The sequence below is a fragment of the Cucurbita pepo genome, chromosome 14, assembly GCF_057944985.1.
Source record: "Cucurbita pepo subsp. pepo isolate OVF chromosome 14, ASM5794498v1, whole genome shotgun sequence".
NCBI classification, from domain to species: domain Eukaryota; kingdom Viridiplantae; phylum Streptophyta; class Magnoliopsida; order Cucurbitales; family Cucurbitaceae; genus Cucurbita; species Cucurbita pepo.
The window spans coordinates 10,352,981-10,376,569 of record NC_141811.1 but is presented as its reverse complement, the minus strand read 5'-3'; the positions used below and the strand labels follow the sequence as shown (position 1 = coordinate 10,376,569).

Below are 23,589 nucleotides of genomic sequence, written 5' to 3'. Positions count from 1 at the left end.
CTCATGAACTACTTGCTGAATAATGAATAGAGCCTTGGGATCGTTTTTCTTGGTTTCTCTTAGTCTCTTCTTTTCTTCTATTGTGGGTTCTAATAGATCAACAAACCCGTGCTCCACCAAGTCCCATAGCTCCTGCGATCTGAGCAAGGTCTTCATCTTGATGCTCCACCACTCATATTTCTCACCATTAAAGATTGGTAACAACGGTGCAGAGGAAGAAAAACCAGCTACTGCCATTTTTGTTTTGTGAAAGAAAATAATCACTCGCCCTCGTGTCGAACGAACTTGGCTCTGATACCAAAATTGTTGGAAAGAGGGATAGTGAAAGAGATATGAATGGATAAATTAGATGAATGTTGCAGTGCTTTATTATTGTCTAATGACTCGATGCTTAGAGGGTTACACAATTCCAGTATTTATAGCTAATACACTGGACCAGAAATAATAAATCATAGAAATCTAGATAAACTCAAATCAAATAACAATCTCCTCAAATCTTGGTAGTTTGAATATTTGAATCATATCTAACTACTCTAAATCATATCTTCATTTTGAATACTTTGAATCATATCTCAACATCTTCGAGCCCAGCGTGACGCTGGCAATCTTTCCTTCCTCCAATCGATGTGGGACCACCCCCAAATCCACCCCCCTTCGGGCCCAGCGTCCTCACTGACACTCTTTCCTTCCTCCAATCGATGTGGGACCGCCTCCAAAATCCACCCCCTTTGGGGCCCAACGTCTTTACTGGCACACCGCCTCGTGTCTACCCCCGTTCGGGGAACAGCGAGAAGGTTGGCACATCGTTTGATGTTTGACTCTGATACCATTTGTAACGGCCCAGATCCACCGCTAGCAAATCTTGTCCTTTTTGGGCTTTCCCTTTCAGGCTTTCCCTCGAGGCTTTAAAACGCGTCTGCTAGGGGAAGGTTTCCACACCCTTATAAAGGGTGATTTGTTCTCCTCCCCAACCAATGTGGGACATCACAGACTGAATGCAAGCGCTGTTATATTAGCTAAGAAAGGTAAGCTTGTCAGCTTTAGAACATATTGTCCATCCAGGACTGATGCGATGTCAACTTTCTTGGCAGGATATTTCTCTGGGCGTAGCTATCGGATCATCAACCCAGATATCTATGTTCGGGGTAAGTGATTGTTTCCATTAGAACACAATGGCTCAGAGTCCTTACTTCTTCTACTTGCTGTACTCTAAAAATTTAACTTTTATTGACCTTCTGTCACTTCGTCATTGTATGAAGGCATGTGATGTTTCTCTGAATTTGAATCTGCATTGCGATGTCCTGAAACTGTTTTATTGTTCCTTGTGTCACGTGGCTAATGCTGCTCTTTCATCGACTGATCTAGAATCAGCTATGTCAGAATAGGCCGCTAGGAGTACGGATTTGCTATACATTTTCTTGTTCCCTTCTGATCGTGTGTATGCAAAATTATTGCAGATTCCTTTCTTTGTCGTAACTGGGTGGATTATGAGACAACCAATGAACTCGAACTTTGAACTCTAGTCGGCGACACTTATAACTGTAATTGTCGTAGCTTTCTTGCTCTAGGTTTGTAATCAAACCCCCTTATGAGCTTATACCTGACTACTTGACTTATTGTTGAGGAAGTTTAAGAGAATGGTTAGTAGACTGAGGACAAAGATAAGAGAGACCGAAGGGAAAAGGAGCTGTTATCGAAGAAGCTGTAGAAGAGCACCGGATTGAACTGTAAACTCTCCTCTTATGATATCAATCGTTAGTCTTTTTTCAATCAAGAAATAGAGTGATTCAAATAGCTTACCGAGTGTTTGAAGAATAGTCCTGGGTCGAAGACGCTCGACTCGAAAAGAAAAGGGAGGAGAGGGGTGAAACCGCGAGACCAAAGGGAGAGGGGTGAAACCGCGAGACATTCAGTCATCAGTAGCTTCTTCGATGAAAAGCCATCCTATCCTGTCCTTTCTTTACAGTCTAGAAAATGAAAGAAAGATTTGCTCAATCACCTCTGTTTCGCTCCTTCGGCTCTAAACTTCTGGGTTCTTTCTCCTTGCACATTCGCTTTATTTTGTCTCCCAGCTTCGCTCCCTGATTGAACTCCTTTACTTTCGCCCCTGAACCTACGCTCCCTGATTGAACTCCTTTACCTTCGCCCCTGAACCTATTACCTATTTATTCACTGTAAAGTCTGAACTCAAGATTAATTAATAAGAGTTTATGAAGTAGAATAAGTTACTCACTTATGGAGCAACTATAGGAGAATGGCCGTAGTTGCCAAGTTGTGGACTAAGTTTTAAGTTTATGAAGTTAGTTAGTGCCTAAGGTATGCTTTTTCACAACAACCAAGAGAATTAACAAGCATAAGTGCTTAAGGTTCCTCTATTCAAAAGCTCTCTCCCTCCACGATGTCCTTTTTTTGTTATTTCATTTGTTTCGACATATTTCGATTCATATCGGCCTGTTTTATTATGACCCCGGAAAAGAGTCAACGAGTGGAGGAGAGAGAAAGATGGGGAGAGGTAGAGAGAGGGTTGACCAGGTGTCTGAAGAGTGAGCTACCCACCATCTCACACGCTCAATGGCGTTGAATTTTTTAATAAAATCATGCACCTTTGATGCCTCTCTCTCTCTCTCTCTCTTTTTCCATATAACCAAACCCCATGCAATCACTTCTCATTTCCCACTCCCCATTATATATAACAATCCCAATCTACTCTCTTCCCATAATACAAAAAAACACCCTCTTTTTCTTTTTCTTTTTCTTTGTCTGAACAAAAAAAAAAAAAAAAAAAACACTGAGAAAGACAGAAAAGAAAAGAAAGACAAATGGGCAGAATTCCGTGCTGTGAGAAGGAAAATGTTAAGAGAGGACAGTGGACTCCTGAAGAAGATAACAAGCTGTCGTCCTACATCGTCCAGCACGGCACTCGAAACTGGCGCCTTATCCCCAAGAATGCTGGTATCACTCTCTCTTTACAAACATTTCAAGCTATTACCTTACTTAATGCCTAATGCTGCTATCACATTCAGGTCTCCAAAGATGTGGGAAGAGCTGTCGGCTACGTTGGACTAATTACCTTCGCCCCGACCTGAAGCATGGCCAGTTTTCCGATATGGAAGAACAAACTATTGTCAAGCTACATTCTGTTGTTGGCAACAGGTACACTATCTTCTTAACGTTAATATTGTTAGGAATCACGAATCTCCACCATGGTATGATATTGTCTGGTTTGCTCTTGGGCTTCCCAAAGAAATTGTTAGTCTTTTGTTGAGGGGAATGGTTAGTAGTTGCTTAACTTGAGCAGAAAGTTTAGCAAACTAGTTGTGCTTTCTCCCGTATAAATACTCATGATTAGATGTATGCTAGTTTCACAACAATCGAGAGAATTGAAAAACATAAGTGCTTAAGGTTCCTTCTTTCAAAAGCTCTCTCCTGCTTCAATTATTTGTTTCGATATATTTTGTGATATCCCACGTTGGTTGGGGAGGAGAACGAAATATCCTTTATAAGGGTGTGGAAACCTCTACTTAGCAGACGCGTTTTAAAGCCTTGAGGGGAACCCAAAAGAGAAAGTCCAAAGAGGACAATATCGACTAGTGGTTGACCTGGGCCGTTACATATTTTGATCGTTGGTCATTTCCAACAAACATTGCTTATGAATTGTGTATTATGACTTTGTTGTATGAAAGTGGATCGATTTCGACCCTGCAGGTGGTCATTGATTGCAGCTCAATTACCTGGTCGAACCGATAATGATGTCAAGAATCACTGGAACACTAAGTTGAAGAAGAAGCTATCAGGAATGGGCATTGATCCAGTCACTCACAAGCCATTCTCCCATCTCATGGCTGAAATCGCCACTACTTTGGCTCCTCCACAAGTTTCCCATCTTGCCGAAGCAGCCCTCGGCTGCTTCAAAGACGAAATGCTTCACCTTCTTACAAAGAAGCGCGTCGATTTCCAGCTTCAACAAGCTAACGTACTGCCCGGAAGCACGACAGGAACGTACATTCACGGCAAACAAAATGAGAAAGATGGTACTGTTGAGAATATCAAACTTGGTTTGTCAAGAGCCATTCAACAGCCTGATCTCATTTCCCCATATAAGCCTTGGAATTCTACTGATGCAGTAGGGACAAGCAATTGTTTTCCTGCATCAACGTCGGAGTTCCAATACGCTCCACTGTCGTTCGGGACCGAGGGGGACGGGTCATCATGGAGCCAGAGCTTATGTACGGGAAGTACGTGCACAGCCGAACAACAGGGGCAACTGCATGAAATTCTTGAAGAAACAGAAGAAGAGCTATCAGAGAGTGGCAAAGAGATGAGAAATAGAACAAGTATTTTCAGTTCAAACTCAGTGTTGTGGGATTTACCATGTGATGATCTGATGAATCCAATAGTCTGAGGAAGATGAAAATAAAACAGAATTTCTAAATCATTCAACAAAGCCTTACAACTCTAGCAATTAATTCTTTTTTTTTTTCTCTTCCATTTTTTGTCCCAAACGATCGAGCATCGTTGGTTTCGAGTTTTTGAGTTCTTAAACTTGGCACTAAAATCCGTTAAATTAATAAAATTACTCTTAATATTTGTTCTAAAAATATTCTTTTTTTAATAATAATTTTAAACTTTTTTTAAAAAAATATTAACTTACTTTCAAACGTGATATTAGTATAGTATTCAAAATTCCAATTGTAAAATTAATCATCAAATATAAAAAAGATCGACAAATGAATATGATTACGATCACGAGACATTCTTAACCGATCACCGTAATAGACAAATTTAAAAAACAAAATTAATAATTTATTATTCAATTTTTTTCGTCCAAAATATAATATTTTAATTAGTTGAATTATGTAATTATATAAGAGCAAATAATAATAGAAAGCAAGGAGATGTGGCTAAGAACATTCATTTTAGATAGTCCGAATGTACCATAAGATGAAGGCAGTAGGGACAGTGGCGCTTCATCTCGTTACTAAATTCTACGAGCCTCGAACAATGCAATACTTTGAACCGACACAGCTCGATAACGAGGGCTGCAATAGAATATGATCAATAATGTTTATACAAGAATATCGACTCACTACATTCTTTTAACTATATCTTTTCCACCCAATTGTACACTATTTGATCAAGCGAAGTATGATGATGATGAGGACGTATCTGCCAGAATCTGCAAAAACACAAGGATAATAAGCGTCGATCGATCTCGAAATATCAGATATATCATGCTAAAAGAATCATCCCACCTCTAGTTGTTCTTCATTAAATGAATCTTTCTGAATGTTCCAAGTATCGGCATGAGTCCTTCGAAACTCCGCAATGGCTTTTGTTACAGTAACTTTCACAGGTGATGGCTCCACGCTGAACCGAGCGAGCAGAGTGACGCACTCGGGCAGCCAACTGAAATAATAGTAGATACAAGAAATTGTATGAATTTATATGTCTATATAGTTCAGATGGTTCAACTAGCAAAACTCCCCAAACCAGTCCCAGAGAAGATCCCAAGCGGGAAACCTAAACTTAAACCGTTCGGGTTGGGTGGATGTGCTAAGTATGTTGAATGATCATACACCCTAGCTAACTTGGAATCAGCCAACATATTTAGCATGGGTAGGAATTGAACTAATGAGGAAAACCACCGTTGAGGAATGTTCGGAAGAATTTATAAGTAAGCAATACATCTCCATTGGTACGAGATCTTTTGGGAAAACCAAAAGTAAAGCTACGAGAGCTTATGCTCAAAGTAGACAATATCATACCACTGTGGAGGTTTGCGATTCCTAACATGATATCAGAATCATGCCCTTAACTTAGTCATGTCAATAGAATCCTCGAATAAAGAGTATACTTTGTTCGAGTGCTCCATATGGATAAGGAGTCGAACCTCGATTAAGGGGAGGTTGTTCAAAGGCTCCATACTTTGTTCGAGGGGAGGATTGTTGAGGAATGTTGGGAGGAGTCCCACCTTGGCTAATTAAGGGGATAATCATGGGTTTTATAAGTAAGGAATACATCTCCATCGGTACGAGGTCTTTTGGGAAAACCAAAAGTAAAGCCATGAGAGCTTACGCTCAAAGTGGACAATATCATACCATTGTGGCCGTCCGTGATTCCTAACAACCCTATACGAGTAAAATGCTTACTATATCGATTAACAAGCTTGGCTGTCCCAAGTATATTACAAAACAAGCTTTCAAGAATAAGCAGACATACCTCGGCATATCGTAAGGAGCTGACAAGACAGAAGCTGTCAAAGCAAGTACCGCACCGTGAACCGTAGCTAGAGACTGACCCGAACTTAAATTTCTGAAATCGACAACATAAAATTCTTTGAGACGATAGTACGTGCAATAAGTGCGGAATACATACCAATTTAGCATTAAAGCCATACTAAAATGTCAAACATACAAGACATTGATTATCATTTCACATTCCTAAGGATAAAAACATGCCCATGAAAGTAATCAATGACGTTCTTTTATAAGGTAGATGACATTTATATGGGACTTGAAATTAACCTCTTTCTTCTCTTTGCTTGGAGATTATTTGCTTCCCTGCACGCTCGCTCACGGAAATCTCTAGCCAGATCTTCGTCCCCGCCCTTCATAAGGCCTGCTAGAACCGCTGCAGCATGCTCTCGTATCTGATTCAAATATTAGGTACGTTATCAAAAGACGATACGAATTGAGTCCTCGGCCAAGGGGCTTATTAAGTAACAAAATCGCTATCAGCGAAGCCTAGTGCATTGATATAACCGAGTCGGACTACATTTGAACTACAGAAGATAATTGTTTTCTTAACATACTCGCATAATTGTTAATAAATACGAATCAGGAACTTACCTCGACTTGGCTGTCTATAAGAAGCTTCTCAACAGTTCTCCAAATTTGTTGTTTCTCTGAACTTGTGAGAATGTACGTGTGCCTGTGTTTATTACCAAAAAAAAAAAAGGGTAAAAAATATACTAAAAGTAATTCAATATCGAATAAAATTGAGAGGTTAAGATTATGGCATCACGGAACAAGGACTTAATTCGAAGTCTTATGTAACAACATAGGCCCACCGCTAGCAAATATTGTCCGCTTTGGCCGGTTACATATCACCGTTAGCTTCACAGTTTTAAAACATGTCTACTAGGGAGAGGTTTCCACACTCTTATAAGGAATGCTTCGTTTTCCTCTTCAACCGAATTGGGATCTCCCAATCCACCCCCTTGGAAGCCCAACGTCCTCGTTGGCACATCGCCCGATACCTGGCTCTGATACCATTTGTAACAACCCAAGCCCACCACTAGCAGATATTGTTCTCTTTGGGCTTTCTCTTTCGAGCTTCTCCTCAAGGTTTTTAAAACGTGTCTACTAGGGAGAGGTTTCCACGCTCTTATAAGGAATGCTTTGTTTTCCTCTCCAACCGATGTGGGATCTCACAATCCACGTGGTCTAGCGTCCTCGCTAGCACTCCGCCCAGTGCCTGGCTTTGATACCATTTGTAACAGCCCAAGCCCAAGCCCAAGCCCGCCACTAGCAAATATTGTCCTATTTGAGCTTTCCCTCAAGGTTTTTAAAATGCGTCTGGTAGAGACAGGTTTCACACCCTTATAAAGAATGTTTCGTTCTCCTCCCCAACTGACGTCTTATTTCCAAGTGGAACTAATTTAAAGAACAGAGGCATTGGTTCGAAATTGGTTCGAAGTAGAGTTATCAGACAGCCAACTAACAGTCTACCTGTACATGAATGACCGAAGATATGTCAAGGTAGCAGATCTTGTTCTCCAGTTAGAATCACCAGCTGAAGAGAGAATTACAGATATAACCTTCTGCAAATGAGGTTCCCAGAAGACCCTCCATTTAAGCAATTCAAAAGCTGCCTTTGCTAATGTTGACAAATCTTTATTTGATGTTTCCTTCATAACCAAAGAATAATGATTATAAGTAACCATATATAGTATTTGAATAAGATCTGTTCTATAAGTTGTACAATGGTGTTCTTGAGTTCTAAGGAGACAAAACGACACAAGAAACAAAACGCACGAGTCTCTTTATCGATCTAAGTCCATCAAAGCTCTCTAAATGTTCGAAAATTTTGCAACTTGCAATTAAATCAATCAAATATGCGCAATAGTAAAGTTCGGTTTTGCATACCTGCAACGAAATTACAGGATATAGAAGACCCACAATAACATCTAACAAATGAGATGACCTTCCGGACTTCATTGATGATATGAGAAAATGGAATAGCTGCAGAAGTGGAAGAGAGTTCAATAAATGATAGATTCTTGAAAGTTCAAAACAAATAGCTATCATATTTACCGTTTCCATCCATTTGACATCATCTTCTGAATCAACGTTCGAGTGTCCATTTTGAACTTCATTGTCCTTTGATGCGTCCAAGTTAGACGAATGGCTCGAGTTGTGTATGTTCTTTACTGCCTGAGTTGCGCGTTCAATAAATAGCTTAACCCATCTTTCTTCTTTAAGTTCAACACGAACATCTTCTTGTTGATCATGAGGATGAGATGCAAGAAGTCTAATGTTTGAGCAAACAACAGAGAGAGTCACACCTATTGCTTCCCTTACCTGTCCAAGAAAACCAACACCAAGGTTAAAGAAGAATTACATACACCTTTAGGAATCCCACACAATTCTTTAAGACATCTGTGTTTAGAAGCCCTATCTCTTAATTAACTAAACAAAATAACGTCCTAACCTTATAATGTTTGTTAGGAATCACGACTCTCCATAATCGTATGATATTGTTTACTTTGAGCATAAGCTCTCATGGCTTTGCTTTGGGTTTCCCCAAAAAGCCTCATTCCAATGGAGATGTATTCCTTACTTATAAACTCACGATCATTCCCTAAATTAGTCAATGTGGGACTCCCTCCCAACAACCCTCAACAATCCTCCCCTCGAACAAAGTACACTATAAAGCCTCCTCCTAAGGCCTATGGAGCCCTCGAACAGCCTCCTCTTAATCGAGACTCGACTCCTTCTCTGGAGTCCTCGAACAAAGTACACCCTTTGTTCGACACTTGAGTCACTTTTGACTACACCTTCGAGGCTCACAACTTCTTTGTTCGACATTTGAGGATTCTATTGACATGACTAAATTAAGGGCATGGTATAATATTGTCCACTTTGAGCATAAGCTCTTATGGCTTTACTTTGGGCTTCCCAAAGAGGCCTCTTTTAGTGGAGATGTATTCCTTACTTATACTCATGATCATTCCCTAAATTAGCCAACGTGGGACTCCCAATTATACCTTTAGGCTTTAGAAGACATGCAAGCAGAATGAAACTGTAAAATATAATTGAATAGAACGGATGCACGCTTACCTGGGCAGAAGAATGACACATATTGCCAAGTAGCTCCTCGAGAAGTGTAATATGTAGGCGTATCTCCGCTGATGGCATTTTCGAAGGGGATAACTCTATAAGCGATGCTGATAGAAAAGCATAGCGCTTGGCTACAACAGTGGTAGTTGCTCCTGCAGGCAAAGGTCTAGCCAAACATTCCAGAATCTGTTGTCTTAAGAAAGGAACTCTTGTTCCATATTTCCCTTTTCCCGTGACCGCATAGCGTATACAAGCTGCCCACTCGGGTACGGATTCTACCGACTGTGCCAGAATAATATTCTGCAACTGGACCATAATCCAGCTTTCCCAAGCATCAAAAAGGCCATCAACATCAGAATGCAATATGCCAGCCAATGCTTCAGCAGCAACACATTGCTTAGACCTCTCACTCGAATTCGCAAATTCTTCCAATGTACTTTTTAGTGATGATAGAACAGTCATGCCACATTCCTGTATCAACCGTTTGAAAATCCGGGCAAAATTCGAGTAAAAGGTATCACTTCCTATCAATGATATCCAACTAGGAGTGCGAGGCCATGAAGCCGAGAAGTCGAAATAAAAACGGGTGATTGATTTGTCAGCTTGACTCTGGAAAGAAGAGTTTCTATGGTTTCCACCAGAGGCTGCAGCATCAGCATCAGTTATGTGAACATGAGAAAGACTATTAAAAGTCTCGTTGAAAAAACCGTCTTCTTGAAAAATTTGTGTCAAAGCTTTTTCGAGGGATGACTTTGAATCTAATTGCATTTCCATAGGCGAGCCCTGTTCTTCCTGAACTGAAACTTTGTAAGGTGATTCTTTCAATAAAGTATTCAAGGCTGAGATTGCAAGAATCCTTGTTTGAGGGAGATGACTTTTCAAATTCATCAAGAAGTGACCTGGAAAAGCATTGACATACGAAATTCAAGAAATAGAAAACAAAAATAAATTGATTCATCACAAAAATCACTCATCAAACCTGCAGTTTCACCGAGGATCTTCAAGGAGCTCGGATTATTCCGGGATGCCATCGCCAATAAAAGCAAAACTCTGTTCGCCATCAAATTGTACCTACATAAAATGAAGGAAACATTTAACTTGATTTAAAAATCCCACAAGTAAAAGCCATCATAGTGTGCAATTGTCCCTCAAAGTCGGGCGATGAACATAACCGATCTTCCAAATAAGAAATTTACCGCCAGTGTAAGCTGGTAGAATCGAAACTCATCGAACTAAGCTGAGAAACCAGATCAGCAAAATCCATTTCACCCATTTGTTTCTCGGATGCTAAGAAAATACTCTTAGATACTCCAGAAAAATGAATGTTAAATTTGACAAATAGCTGCAGAAAATCACATGAGGTATTATTACTGAAGGTTCTTCATTAATGATAATATCGAAACTGCCATCGAATTATTTTGGAGGTTGCTTTACCTCATTGATTGCTTTCTGGGCTTTCAGTGATTCATGATGGGAGCTTCAGGAGAAAACGAGAATAAGCGAACACGACAGATATTTAAATGAAATGGATTCAAGGCAGGAAAAAGAAGTTACCTTGAAAGAATTCCAAAAATAAATGACGAAAACGACTTCGAATCCTGGTAGAGAAAGGAAAATATATCATGAACATTTCATCACTAATGTACTCTGTTCAAATACTTGTATTATGATAGTTACCACTGTCATGTGCTTAAGAACTGTTTGGGTGGCAAGAATTGCACAGGAACCTAGTACAGCATATTCAGGCGAGTCAGGGTTCTTTAAATTCTCAGAAAGAGAAAGAACACACTTTGAAATCATAGATGGCCATCTCTTTAGCAACTTCATAAGAGATTTTCCAGCAAGTCTGAGCAGTAAGTCAAAATTTTAAATTAAAGCACTTATAATACAGAGTTAGAGATCATATATGAAATAGACAAATCAGAAATATGCAGAATTGATATCAATGTATTAGGATCATGAAGGGATTGATATCAATGTACTTAAGCCCAATACCTAACGGGAAAATGTAGCAGACCGTGTTACTAGAACATAGTCAATCCTAATTATTGATCCTGTCCCTTAAGCGTTAATCTCGTTCCTTATAATAGTAAATTCCATAGAAGAATTATGAAAACGTCAGACGAGTCTGACCAATTCAGTTCAGTTAAGTCGGTTCTGATGTCCACCACTATCTTCAAAAGGTTCACTTCTTTATAATGCACAGAGCAAGATTAAATGTTTGCAATAATATTCAGTAGATAGTACCATGTCTACAGGGTAATGCCTTAGAAGACTTACACTCGAACAGTTTCGTAACTGTGCAAGGAGAGATTCAAGAGATCATCCACCAAAAGAATCACATGCTCCGATGGACAGAAATTTCCAGCAACTCGGTATAAATGGTACGATGATTGTGACGATCTCCACGTACTGTGCATGTATGCTTTGTCAATAAGTGCCCACCTCGGCCTGATGAAAAAATTAAGAAAAATACTTATACCGAGTAAAGTACGATAATATTACCGAGTGAAGTCTTTAAAAACGAAAGGAACAGAAAATGCTACCTTTTTTTGCCTTTCGAGCGAGTGGACATGATGAAATTTGTAGGAGGCTCAATAATAGCAGCAGATTCCAACTTCCAAGCATGCCTATGGTTGGACCATTCATCGTATTCCAAACTACCTATATGAAAGAAAAAACATTAGTTGTTTTACGAAGAGATACGAATAGGAGTTGGGCCAAAGATAAAAACACGAAGTGTAGCCAAGACAATGAGTACTTTACCATAATTTCCTAAAGCATCCATTATGCGAATAATGAGTATCAATAAAACGCTGTCATCAGCTTTCTTTTCCAGCAAATACCTGCTCACGACACGATAAAAGTAGCGATCAGCATATTAGACCATGACAAACTGAAAACAAAAATAAGATTCATGATGGACCTGCAGGCTGCGTGTATTATATCTGCCGCTTTTTCCCTTAATTTAGTGGAGCCAACACTTGGACCTGATGCCCCAGCTATAAAGAAAGAAGGAACTGGACTTCCAACCTTCCCATTCTTGAAGGATGGAATGAAATCAGGCATGCAAGACAAAACACCTTGCAATGAAGAATCAATCCGCAATAGAATCACTTTCAAGTGATCTTTCTCGTCTCCTGCATGATCAAATAGCGTAGTGTTATTACTTCGTTTCTTGCATAACGATAATCTTCAGGCAAAAGACAACAATCGAACATATTAATGTAGTGAGCTACTGATGGGATCTTTGAAATCAGTGAGCTCTTTATTTCTTGTTAAAAAAACGCCCAAAAAAATGTCGGTGAACTCCGAAAACCACTCGTATCCTTCCTGACAAAATCTACCTAAAGGAACAATAATGTACAGCACCTGGATCAGCATGAGTTTTGCTTTCACAAATTTTTAACAGATCATCCAAAGCTGATTGAAAATGAAGATCCAACAATTCATTTGCAAACTGAATTTCTGCATCATTTGGAATGTGCCACTTGGGGATCAATAATGGTGACGCGTCATCTGAATAATCTTTCGTACTGATCCATTCCTCTAATGCTGGAGCATCAGGATGACGTATCGTGCACCTGGAAACCAGAAATTTAAACTTCCAAATGAATTGGGAAAAAGAGTAAAGAGATGGATATAGGAAGATCGACTAGAATGGTAATGGAAAGAGATGGGCATACATGTACTGATCAATAGGATAATAGAGAATCAAACTCCCTAGGAGAGACCGGAGAAGATGATCGGCGGCCCCATTTACCTGTCGTACGACCATAAGAAAAATTTTCAAAACGGACGAAACAAACCACAAGCATAAAGATAAAGTAAGCAGACATTGACCTTCCAAGATGGTGAATCAAAACCACAAGCAATAGTTTCCTTGAATTGGTCTTTATAAGGAAGTAGTGCTGGGCCTCCATAACTGACGGCTACAGATAACATCTTCAAGTGATAGTCAATTGCAGTTTCAAGAGCTGGAGAAAGTGCTGGTTTTCCCTGAAAAGAAAATTGTTATAATTCTTCACTTATCAAATTATTGACACAAAATTTGTAAAGTTAAATGAACCTTGGATTTTCCTTCCCCTCCCAATCCTGTACTAGGCATTGTTTTCATATTGGATATAGCAGATAACAAAACTGGCGCAACAAGTTGAGCAACGGCCTCTTCTGGGTCGGAATGAACACATGCACAACAAAGAAGTCCAACCTCTGCCACTGCACCTGGAAGAATATTTGTCTTGACAAATTTCGAAATTTTCTTCAAAGCCTGCATGTGGTAAAAGACAATAAAATTATGCCCTGTGGGAAATTACAAAAAGAAAGGGCAAATAAGGGACAAACCCTTTGCCAAAGGGAGTATGAGAGCGGCAGACTACGGGTATGAACACCAAGTAAGAGCCAAATAAGAAAGATGATAAATGGAAAATCCCACATCGGTTGGGGAGGAGAACGAAACACCCTTTATAAGGGTGTGGAAACCTCTCCCTAGCAGACACGTTTTAAAAACCTTGAGGGGAAGCCCAAAGAGGACAATATTTGCTAACGGTGGGTCTGGGCTGTTACAAATGGTATCAAAGCCAGACACCGGACGATATGCCAGCGGGTAGGCTGAGCCCCAAAGGGGGTGGACGTGAGGCGATGTGCCAGTAAGGACGCTGAGCCCCGAAGGGTATGGATTTTGTGGGGGTCCCACATCGATTGGAGAAAAGAACGAGTGCCAACGAGGACACTGGACCTCGAAGGGGGGTGGATGATCCCACATCGGGTGAAGAGGAGAACGAAACACCCTTTATAAGGGTGTGGAAACCTCTACCTAGTAAACGCGTTTTAAAAACCTTGAGGGAAAGCTCGAAAGGGAAAGCCTAAAGAGGACAATATCTGCTAACGGTGGGATTGGGCTGTTACAAAAACAAAGCTGAAGCAGTGTTGAAGTCTATGAAACCTGAGCAAATAATGGTTTTGAAAGCCTTCCAAGCAATATCTCAAGCATACAGTAGTAGTAAGGTCCATCATCAACCAGAAAAGTTCCTGAAGTTGATGAAGAAAGTAGACCTTCATTCCTGCCAAAGCAATTAGTAACGTCTGAATATCGATTTAGCAATTGAAAACGGATTAAAAGAACGATTAGGCCAAAAGTTCCATTACTTACAGAACGCTGCTAGGTTCCAGGTGCAGAAGTAAGGAGAATAAGCGACATAAGAACTCATCCAACCATTCGGAAAATCGGATCATTGGAATAATAGACAGCTCGTCTAAGTTATCATTCAAAGAAGCTAACTGCAAATTATGTTTTGATCATCAGAGGCAGAGTTAAGGAGAAATCAGACCAAAATGAATGTCGTTGTAACTTGTGTACTCACATTGGAGAATAGAGAACCAATTAATTGCATGGTGGCCAGAGTTTTAGGAGGATCATTGGCATCCATACCAAGTAAGGCATTGGATAGTGAAACCATGAGAAGATTAACGAACTCGTCATCAGCAACAAGATCGACTGACTGTACAGCTGAAGCTGATAAAGCTGTCAGAAACAACGGACGCCCAACAAATGCAACCGACATAACAGCAGTTTTCAACTGGTGGGTAGCAGTCATCTGGATAAACAAAATGGAGAAGTAAACTAATCACAAGCAACGACAAAACACTTCCAACCAAATAAAAGAGCATACGGAATTTATTTTGCAATGGGAAACCCTCAAACGACTCGTAGACTCAAGTAAAGGTTAAAATAAAGCCTGCACACACCACGGAAACAGGACCTAACATGTTAGTTTAGATGAACTTTTCATTTTCATCTAAAAAACCTAATAAAAACATTTAACCTGGTATTCAATCGACCGAAAATACCATAATAGATCAATTTCAGTCGGCTTTATAAAATAGATTTTTGTCAGATTCCGCTATAAGGAAACGAACGTACTTGGTTTGGTGTCAATTACGAGTCAAAACAACACAGCCCACGTACAAATGACATATCCTAATTTTAGGGATATAAGCGTTTTAAGAAAAGGCAATATGACTAACCGTCTCCAAGGCCATATGAAATCGTGAGGCCACGAAGGGAAGAACCAAAGAAGGCTCTACATAAGATAAAATAGAGGTCGCGGCTGCAACGGTTTCAGATAGATGTTCATTTTTGCTATACTGACCACGATCGATTAACTTCAGGATTGTATTGACAAAAGATTTTCTTTCTGATGGTCCTAAATACAGCTTGTTCTGATTATTCTCATCTGCTTTCCTGGAATAACAGTACTTTATTAGAAAGCCATAATGGGTAACAATATGTTCTGCTAACCAAATAAGGGAAATTCTCACTGCTCAGCTTGAAGCCGTTTCCGGAAGGTAATAACCAAATGAAGCAAAAACCGCTCTAACACGTAAGTCCAACGCCCACCATTAGAAGGATGATAATATCTGTTACAATTTTTTTTTTTTCTGTGAGATTTAATTGAAAATAATAGAAAGAGAAGTTTTGTAGACACAAAAATAGCAAGCTTTAAAATGACAATGAACTCACTGTTCGAGAAGGTTGACCAATTTCTCGAGGTGAAACTGTGCTGAACTACCAGGTTTGAGTAGATATACCTGTAATTTAAACATTAACGCACGTTTTTATAATATCTCCCATGAATATCAGATCATAGAAGCTCGATAAAATCAACTTACGATTGATTTTGCAATGGCTTTAGATGGGGTGCCCATCTTATTGGAAAACAAGAACCTCGTGTTTCGGGGAACGTCCACAGAGAATGGATATGATCCACTACCATTTGCCACTGGAACCTACAATTTTTTCACATGAAGGATAATTATAACAAAATGAACCACAAAAAAGGTCTCTAGCATAATCGACATATTGAACTTTATGAATGACATCATAGGACAAGGTTCGTGCTCAACTACAACCAGGTAACTAACAAACAGAATCCACCCGTCGATTATTTAAGACGATCCTTAAATTTGCAGTTCATGAAGCTCAACTAACGCGTAGCAACCAGCAAGGTACTTTCTAACCAATATCTAACATAATTAAAAATAACTTGCAAAGTTCACATACTCACCTCAAACATGTTCAAGAACCTAGTGAACAGCGTAGGCAAAAAACGCTCCCAGTCTATGAAACTGTAATTCTTGACGACACGAGCTATAATGGCAGCCCACTGACTGTTCCAGAATTGGCAATTTGGAATCGAGTCCCAGTACTGCATACACTCTTCAATCCAATTGCTATCATACAGTGGCAGGAAGTTATAATCTGATAAGTGAGCTAAAAAAAAATACTACAAATGAAATTTCACATATGAAAAGAACTCCTTACTGTGTAAAAAAGTCTTGGTTGTCTAAATTGGTAGGAAGAAACAGTCTGACAAAACCAGAACCTTCAAAGGATGAATTATGCCAAGGATTTTCCAACATAGATCTGCAAAATTGACCAAGTTAAGTCGAGAATTAATTGGAAAAAAATGTGGGTGACCGGTCCGTAGATGACCTTTTATGCATTGACGATAGAAATGAGAACACGAATTTTTTAAAAACCAAAAGTTTAGGAACAATTTTCTTATTTGCATGACTGAGAGTATACGAAAAATTTATCGTAATTGAGGGTTTCGAAGCTAATTTTCACACACCTTCAACGATTCCTAGCTAGTGTCTGATACTACAACTTATCGAGTTAACACGAGTAAATTATTAATATTTAGAGAGTAGCTACTAACTCAATATCACCACCTAAGAGCATTTGGATTTTCAGCTCATCCTTTTCGCCACTACGTCACTCCGTGGTACTATATATATTTTAGAATATATGCATAAAAAAACTAAACAAAACAAAAATAAGAAAGCGAAGAAAATTTGGAATACAACGAATAGCGTCATAGCACCACCTAAACTCTGTCCATATATCGGCAGCAGAACCGGCTGGGAAGAATCTCCGGCAAGACCTTACAAGAGAGGTAATCGCTTCAAAATGCCGCTGTCTTAATCTCCAACCTTCTGGACCAGTGTTCCTGATCGAAAGAACAAAAAAAAAAAAGCTCTCAGAACAGATTACGAAGCAAATTAGCAAACAAATACAAGCAATCATGGATATTTTACAGTTCATAGACCAGGATCCGAACATTAGCTATTAAAACGATCAGTCTGAAAGTGATGATGAAACCCACACTACCAATTTAGAAATGAATGAACTTAATACTAACGAGCACGATGAGTTTTAAGAGACATGAAAAACCCTTCGCAAGACGATTTAACATATTCCGTGTTCTAATAACCATCACAGTTTCTTGTTAGGATGACTAACCTAGTAAAATGCGTATGAACCAGAGTGTCGTACAACGGTCGCCACTGAACTTTCAAGGAAAGCCTCTTCGAATACTTATTTAGTATCCTGACTAGAATATTTCCCCATCTGACCTATAAAAATAAATACAATCTTCCTTTAGCAACAATAAATATAAAACCTTTCAAACGTAAAAAATCCGTACCTGAGCATACAGCTTGCCTTGTGACATATGAAACAACTCTAACCCAATATCTACAACAGCAGCCACATCCTCCAACGATACTTCGCTTTTCGCTTTGATAAAACTGCACGATAAGCATCTAAGTCGTTACATTCATGACTAACACTCTCTCGAAAATCGGAGAGGGAACGTAGCTACAAAAGTACTAAAGCACGACCAACATAGCAAATGAAATCCAAACAATCAATAATATCCCGGACAGTTCTTCCTAGTCTCCCCCTCATTTCAGCTCAAATTTTAACAAATCATTAAGCTCCATTAAGTCGACATTTCTTATAGTATTTGCAGCAAAGTTCTGCCACTCAAGCTAATTAGCGCACCTTTCCCTGAACTAATTACTTCCACCAGAAGTCCAGATATCCAAGAACATAGAAATAAAGATCTTTGTATGATCCGGGTAGCAGGACAGCTCCACATGCTTAGTAAATAAATAGAATTCCTAGATTTCCGGAGACATACTAATCCATAGTAGGAGTATTATAAGCAAAGGGAAACATGTTTTTTGAGGGAAACGAGTGACCCAATTCAGATTAACTGAGTTGAAAGATGGTTAAAGCCCTTAAACCTCGATTAATTGCTAAATCCTCATAGTATTAAAGAAGCTAATCCCAAAAAAAAAAAGAGAAAAAAGCAAACAAAGTTAAAGAAGTAAGAGAGGGAAGAAGAGGAAGTAAACAGTGATTGAAAAGCAAAAGAAATTAAGAGGCGAATCAGAATCAAGGAAAAGGGGAAATACTGACAGGTCAATAACGGAGACCCATTTGAGAGTGGAATAAACAGAATCAAGATCATCAGGGCGATAAGAATCGTTGAGGGAATTGACGACGAGAGCGAAAGATTCCTTCTCCTTGTGGGTATCAAGAGCAACAGGGGGAGGAAGCCAAGCATTGTAGAGATGCATTCTGGGAATCCAAAACGAAGATTCAAAAGGTGAGAGAAGTGCAGATTGGGAAGAATCGAAATAGTGAAAGGGGGGAAGGATGGATTGAAGGTTTTTGTGGGTTCTTGAGGGGGAAGAAGAACAGGAGGTAATAGAACAGAGCAAGGAAAAGGGGAAATGTAAAAATGGAGATTTGGAAATTTGGAAATTTGGAAATTTGGAAATTTGGAAATGGGTTTTAGCAATTTCGATCCTCTGGTTTTCTTTTTCAACAAGAAAGTTATGACTTGCTTAGCCTTGCCTTTGGCGTTGCGTAGGAACACACACGTTGACGCACAGTCACACCCAACAGCTTAGAGAGAGAGAGACGACGAGGAGAGATCAAAAGAAATTGACATGTTTTTATTCATAATATCTTTATTTAATTTTAATTTTTTTTTTAACTTATTTATCTTTTAAAAAAAAAAAATTAATTTTTAATTTTGCCCAATATATCGATTATAAATGTTAAATATTTTTAATTTTCATAATAATCTTAAAGTTGAATTGTAACCTTATTTTCAAGGATCTTATCGAAAAATGTCAACTTCGAATCTATCACGTGATATCCCACATTGGTTGGGGAGGAGAACGAAACACAGCATGTTAGACGAACACGACTCTCTACATGGTATCAGAGACATGCCCTAGATAGATTGGTAAATCTTCAAATGTCGAACAAAGAACTCTAAAAGAAAATGAATCAAGCCTCCTCGAAGGCATAGTAAAAAATAACTAAGACTTCAAAAGAGTCGAGCCTCGATTAAGGGGAGGCGTACTTTGTTCGAGGGGAGGTGTTGGATGATGAAAGTCCCACATCGGCTAATTTAGGGAATGATTATGGGTTTATAATCAAGGAATACTCTCTCCCCATTGGTATGAGACCTCTTGGGGAAGACCAAAACAAAGTCATGAGAACTTATGCTCAAAGTGGACAATATCATATCATTATGGAGTTTGTTTCGTGTTTACTACTAGTGGGCTTAGAATATATAATTTACAAGATTGTAACTTTTACGACATCCTACGTTGTTAGTATACAAAATTTTTATGGATTATTTTTCCTATATGATTATTAAAGATTTTGAGGGGAGAGATTGCCTGAGAGGATTAGGGGACCAAGATATTTAACGAGGGTCGAAATTTTTTGTTATTTTTTAACTGCTATCGTATGAGATAATGAATGCGTGTGTGACCAGTGTCACGGTCATGCTCGTCCAGCGCGTGTTGCTTTTTGTTTATAGTTAATAACATTACTCTCAAACTCGCTTTCGAAAATTTATCTTTTCCCATTTTCTAAAATCTTCTTCTCAAAACAAGGCCAGAGGCTCGAGCATACGTTGTTTTGCCGTAGACAACGCGAATCCAAATTGGCTTGACTCACTCAGTATTAGGAGTACGTGCTGCACAATCACAAAAGTCCACTACTAAGAAAAGTGTGATTGTGACAGTCAGCAACGTATGAAACTTGAGTTCATCCACAACATCCAATGACGATCTCGAGTCAGTTATTCGTTTTCCGAACTCCGAAGTATATACTTTTTGGTAACTTTGGGATGTGACTAGGCAAATAACGGCGCGTGTTGCTTTTTGTTTATAGTTAATAACATTACTCTCAAACTCGCTTTCGAAAATTTATCTTTTCCCATTTTCTAAAATCTTCTTCTCAAAACAAGGCCAGAGGCTCGAGCATACGTTGTTTTGCCGTAGACAACGCGAATCCAAATTGGCTTGACTCACTCAGTATTAGGAGTACGTGCTGCACAATCACAAAAGTCCACTACTAAGAAAAGTGTGATTGTGACAGTCAGCAACGTATGAAACTTGAGTTCATCCACAACATCCAATGACGATCTCGAGTCAGTTATTCGTTTTCCGAACTCCGAAGTATATACTTTTTGGTAACTTTGGGATGTGACTAGGCAAATAACGGCGCGTGTTGCTTTTTGTTTATAGTTAATAACATTACTCTCAAACTCGCTTTCGAAAATTTATCTTTTCCCATTTTCTAAAATCTTCTTCTCAAAACAAGGCCAGAGGCTCGAGCATACGTTGTTTTGCCGTAGACAACGCGAATCCAAATTGGCTTGACTCACTCAGTATTAGGAGTACGTGCTGCACAATCACAAAAGTCCACTACTAAGAAAAGTGTGATTGTGACAGTCAGCAACGTATGAAACTTGAGTTCATCCACAACATCCAATGACGATCTCGAGTCAGTTATTCGTTTTCCGAACTCCGAAGTATATACTTTTTGGTAACTTTGGGATGTGACTAGGCAAATAACGGCGCGTGTTGCTTTTTGTTTATAGTTAATAACATTACTCTCAAACTCGCTTTCGAAAATTTATCTTTTCCCATTTTCTAAAATCTTCTTCTCAAAACAAGGCCAGAGGCTCGAGCATACGTTGTTTTGCCGTAGACAACGCGAATCCAAATTGGCTTGACTCACTCAGTATTAGGAGTACGTGCTGCACAATCACAAAAGTCCACTACTAAGAAAAGTGTGATTGTGACAGTCAGCAACGTATGAAACTTGAGTTCATCCACAACATCCAATGACGATCTCGAGTCAGTTATTCGTTTTCCGAACTCCGAAGTATATACTTTTTGGTAACTTTGGGATGTGACTAGGCAAATAACGGCGCGTGTTGCTTTTTGTTTATAGTTAATAACATTACTCTCAAACTCGCTTTCGAAAATTTATCTTTTCCCATTTTCTAAAATCTTCTTCTCAAAACAAGGCCAGAGGCTCGAGCATACGTTGTTTTGCCGTAGACAACGCGAATCCAAATTGGCTTGACTCACTCAGTATTAGGAGTACGTGCTGCACAATCACAAAAGTCCACTACTAAGAAAAGTGTGATTGTGACAGTCAGCAACGTATGAAACTTGAGTTCATCCACAACATCCAATGACGATCTCGAGTCAGTTATTCGTTTTCCGAACTCCGAAGTATATACTTTTTGGTAACTTTGGGATGTGACTAGGCAAATAACGGCGCGTGTTGCTTTTTGTTTATAGTTAATAACATTACTCTCAAACTCGCTTTCGAAAATTTATCTTTTCCCATTTTCTAAAATCTTCTTCTCAAAACAAGGCCAGAGGCTCGAGCATACGTTGTTTTGCCGTAGACAACGCGAATCCAAATTGGCTTGACTCACTCAGTATTAGGAGTACGTGCTGCACAATCACAAAAGTCCACTACTAAGAAAAGTGTGATTGTGACAGTCAGCAACGTATGAAACTTGAGTTCATCCACAACATCCAATGACGATCTCGAGTCAGTTATTCGTTTTTCGAACTCCGAAGTATATACTTTTTGGTAACTTTGGGATGTGACTAGGCAAATAACAAAAGATGGTGGCCTTGATGACTTGGCTTCCAAATTTTCTATTGGTTCTTAAATTGAATAAATCATTTAACTTTTTGGCAAAAAGAAAAAAAGAAAAAAAAAATCTTTATTTATTTTATTTATTTATTTATTTATTTATTTTTCCGAGTCAAGTAGGACTCAGCAAAGTCTTTTTATATCTCAATTTTCACCTTTTTGGGAACTACCGTCAAATGGCCCACTCTTTTTAGATTATGAAAAATATAAGGAATATCTATATAATATTTAAATATTTTTTTGTTCACTCTCGTACAAATTTATTGTACATGAAACAGAACAATTTGGATCAAATCATTTATAATAATTATAAAAGTGTTATTAAGATAGGGCACATACTGCTCAAGTTTACCTGTGAGATCCCTGTTGAGGAGAAGAACGAAATATTCTTTAAAGGGTGTGGAAACCTCTCTCTAGCAGATTACGTTTTAAAAACTTCGAGGGGAAGCCCAAGAGGGAAAGTCAAAATAAGACAATATTTGTTAACGGTGGGTTTGAGTTATTACACATAGTATCCAAGCCAGACACTGCCAGCGAGAGGCTGAGCCCTGAACGGAGGTAGACATAAGGTGGTGTGTCAGCAAGGACGCTGGCTCCAAATGGGTGGATTGTTAGATCCCACATCAATTGGGGAGGAGAATGAAACCTTCTTGGTGTGGAAACCTCTCCAACCTTGAAGGAAAAGTTCAAAGAAGACCATATGTGCTAGCGAGATTTAGGATTTTAAGAATAAATTTAAGAAAATGATTTAGGTATTTTAGAAAAAATGTTGAGAAATTTTAGGAATAAATTGACTACCATCTGTTATAAATATACTTCTCCACTCTACTTCGTTTATCGTCCCAATCCAGAGTGTCTTCTCCATTGGTCTCAACAAAGAATAAGGTGGGTGAATATTTGGTTTTTTATAAACCATATAAAATAATAAATTATTTTATTAAAAATAAGAAAAATACTTAATTAAGAAAATTACTAGTTTTAGGAACCCAATAATTACAAAATCATTTTTTCGCCCCTTTTCCGTTCATCTATAGCCATTTAATTTCACCCCTTGTTCGTTCGGCCATTTGTCATTCCTTCTACAAAACTCATCTTCGACGTCAATTCTACCCAATTCCTGACTTCTTTTTCCGGAAAAATAAAATTTGTCATCAACCACCTATTTTCACTCTCAACGAAAAAAAACACGTTGATCAAGAACGCTATAGCACGACACGGGTTTTTCTAAACAAGACTAAAGTATGAACATGCTTAATTATCTATGACACTAATAGTTATTCATTACATTAAATTTACGTGTTTTCTTCGTCCGATTATTTACATTATATTTATTTTGAAATTGGAGACATGATTTCATAAATTTGAGTTCAAATAATAAATAAATAAAGCGTATTTTAATTTATTTTCATA

At 38.7% G+C, this 23,589-nt stretch overlaps 2 protein-coding genes across 2 annotated transcripts; one reads left to right on the top strand and one right to left on the bottom strand.

Annotated features, from left to right (window-relative positions):
* Positions 1-2,787: 2,787 nt before the first annotated feature.
* LOC111810465 (transcription factor MYB80) lies at positions 2,788-4,435 on the top strand. The gene is made up of 3 exons (XM_023697173.2): positions 2,788-2,952; positions 3,024-3,153; positions 3,706-4,435. The coding sequence occupies exons 1-3, from the start codon at positions 2,820-2,822 to the stop codon at positions 4,400-4,402; spliced, it is 960 nt and encodes a 319-aa protein (XP_023552941.2). The 5' UTR covers positions 2,788-2,819; the 3' UTR covers positions 4,403-4,435.
* A 461-nt stretch (positions 4,436-4,896) lies between these two features.
* Positions 4,897-19,055, bottom strand: PA200 (proteasome activating protein 200). Its single transcript, XM_023697523.2, has 35 exons — positions 18,610-19,055; positions 17,831-17,933; positions 17,647-17,759; positions 17,231-17,353; positions 16,666-16,767; positions 16,409-16,574; positions 16,014-16,130; positions 15,865-15,932; positions 15,663-15,761; positions 15,369-15,585; positions 14,705-14,938; positions 14,494-14,621; positions 14,287-14,404; positions 13,411-13,611; positions 13,185-13,340; positions 13,028-13,104; positions 12,714-12,925; positions 12,268-12,481; positions 12,108-12,187; positions 11,888-12,005; positions 11,622-11,792; positions 11,019-11,187; positions 10,896-10,939; positions 10,776-10,818; positions 10,538-10,683; positions 10,321-10,412; positions 9,342-10,240; positions 8,316-8,582; positions 8,148-8,243; positions 7,731-7,909; positions 6,849-6,930; positions 6,525-6,649; positions 6,220-6,312; positions 5,253-5,406; positions 4,897-5,176 (listed from the first exon to the last, which is right to left on the bottom strand). The coding sequence occupies exons 1-35, from the start codon at positions 18,768-18,770 to the stop codon at positions 5,135-5,137; spliced, it is 5,409 nt and encodes a 1,802-aa protein (XP_023553291.2). The 5' UTR covers positions 18,771-19,055; the 3' UTR covers positions 4,897-5,134.
* Between the last annotated feature and the right edge of the window lie 4,534 nt (positions 19,056-23,589).